Genomic DNA, 2249 nt, shown 5'->3' on the forward strand with positions numbered 1-2249 from the left:
GCGACGACGCTCTCTTTATATCTCTCTGTCTTCGTATTTGACGGTTTGCTTTGATTCAAATACATTTTCAATCAGCAGTAGTAGCTTATCACTAAATGTCAAATTTTAAAGAGTTTGTTTTTTCTTTTGATGTTGGATGGTTTGAGAACATTTGATTTGCGACTCAAGTTTATCAGAACAAAAATCACCAATATACAAGATTTGCATTTACACATAGCTGACCTTGAAATTTTTCAACGGTTTTTCTCCAAATAGTTTCTATAAATTAAAAATTATCTGTTGCACGATAGTTTACGCCTACGGCATCGTTCACAATTTTTAGCCTTTTAGCTGCAATGTAGCTATTTTCTTTTCACAGAAAAATATTCATATTACAGTATGCAAAAATTAATAATCATTACAACGTATGAAAACCAATGTATTATCAATTACAGAATGATAAATACAGAATAAATAAACTTAAAGCAATCAAATTTGAATCAAATTTACCCATTACCCATAAAGTAGCACATTAAAGCATTGGGTACGATACAACCACTAGGTGGTCATTTATCAATGTAACTAACTACTTTTTTGTTAAAAATACACAGTGTTTGCTGCATTAATTCGTTGCATCGTGTAGACAATATCTTTTGATAGAACGGAGAAATGCGTTGAACTAGATTATATGCTGTAATAATAGATATTGCAAGCAAAAGTGCTAAAGACTTTTGACGAAGTTATAGTCTTGATAAAATCGAGCGAGCTTTGACAATTTGACGAACGCTTATGTGAAATACGCCGTTTCAGGTGGCATCGGCCCATGCGCAACGGGACACCACTTCATCGTCTCGATGAAAAATAGCTCGGAGCCGCTCAGAGCGAGTTGCAGCTGCAAGCCCAATTACGTGCTCTACAAGGACGGCTTTTGCTACCGCGTGCACACTCAGGGGCCTTGCCAACCTGGTTACATGCTCGCAAACTCCACGAGCTGTGTCCTCGTACCGTGCAAACGCTCCCGACTCTACTTCCCACGCGAACGAACCTGCTACAAAATAGGATCGAGGGGTCCTTGTCCTAACGGGCAGATTGTCATTTACGACTATAGTGCGCGGCCCTCGGTCGACGGTATTAGTTACAACGGGGTTTGCGGCTGCACGAGCGCTATGAAGACGAGCGGCAAGTGCTCGGAGGGAAGTGCCGCGGGCGGGGCTGCGCTCTCAAGCTCCTTCTTAAGCGACAAGTGCGAGGAGTCACCGGGAATGGTCCTCATTAATCGGACCTGCTATCGACTTTACACCCGGGGCCCTTGCGCCCAAGGAGAGTGGCTGGTCGCTCAGAGGATGCCCAAAGGCATCGACCTGTGGCTCGACAAGACACCGTTGCCCAAGGCGAGGTGCGAGTGTAGGCCCGGTTACACCAAGACCAATGAGCTGGAGAGCAACAGCCTGCTGAATCCGAGCAAGTGCCAGTCGCCGACCGTTGGTTTGGCCAAATTTTTAAACGAACGCGCCAAATCTATCGGTTTATAACGCGCTCCACTCTGTAATTCATTTATATGTACAGTGAATCGAGGCCTTGTGGCTGCTTAAAGTAGTAACGAATCGAGAGGGACGCCCTCCTTTAAGGCTCTTCTGTCAAGGAGTTGAAGGTCCTAATCTCCCAGAGACATCAACACGTGTGCATTGACTCGAAAGTCATCTTATTCAATTTCCGATATATTTCGAGGCGCTCGAGACTTTTTGTCGTCACATTTGGTTAATGGACGTACGCCGTTAAGTAGTGGCATTTTTGTATGGCTAATGTGATTGCCCGGTGATATGATGGCGTTAACCGTTAATTAATACGATTTCAGTGAACGATCGAAATAAACGCGACTTTAAACCATTGCATTAACCGTATCAACTAAGTAATATTAATTTTCATTTTTCTAAACGTTACTTAATCCTTCGAACATTATTCAGTATGTGACTCGACCATTCACTGAAACGAATATGTACAATACGTGTATGCATTAATTTAAGTACTCATAGTGTTTTAGTGTTTTATTTAAAAGTTCTGTCGCCATGTGAAATGAGATTATGAAATAAATTGTACAAGTGTAAGAATAAAACGATGTAAATTTCTCCTTACACTTGGAGAAGATCGGCAAATTAAATTAATTTTATTAAACAATTTCAATTTTCATCTTTTCCTTTGAATTAAGATAATGTAAGTTTTATTTGTATATATTTTTGTAGTAATAAAGCTTTGGGGGGGGGGGGGGGGGT

General features: G+C 41.2%; 1 protein-coding gene across 1 annotated transcript in view; it reads left to right on the forward strand.

Annotated features, from left to right (window-relative positions):
• Nucleotides 1-1857, forward strand: part of LOC105360135 (uncharacterized) — a 15117-nt gene extending 13260 nt beyond the window's left edge. The window contains exon 5 of the mRNA XM_011496935.1: nucleotides 790-1857. Within this exon, the coding sequence (XP_011495237.1) occupies nucleotides 790-1511 (722 nt within the window). The 3' untranslated portion in view covers nucleotides 1512-1857. The remainder of the gene's footprint in view (nucleotides 1-789) is intronic.
• Nucleotides 1858-2249: the final 392 nt, after the last annotated feature.

The sequence above is a fragment of the Ceratosolen solmsi genome, unplaced genomic scaffold, assembly GCF_000503995.2.
Source record: "Ceratosolen solmsi marchali unplaced genomic scaffold, CerSol_1.0 scaffold13, whole genome shotgun sequence".
Taxonomy (NCBI): domain Eukaryota; kingdom Metazoa; phylum Arthropoda; class Insecta; order Hymenoptera; family Agaonidae; genus Ceratosolen; species Ceratosolen solmsi.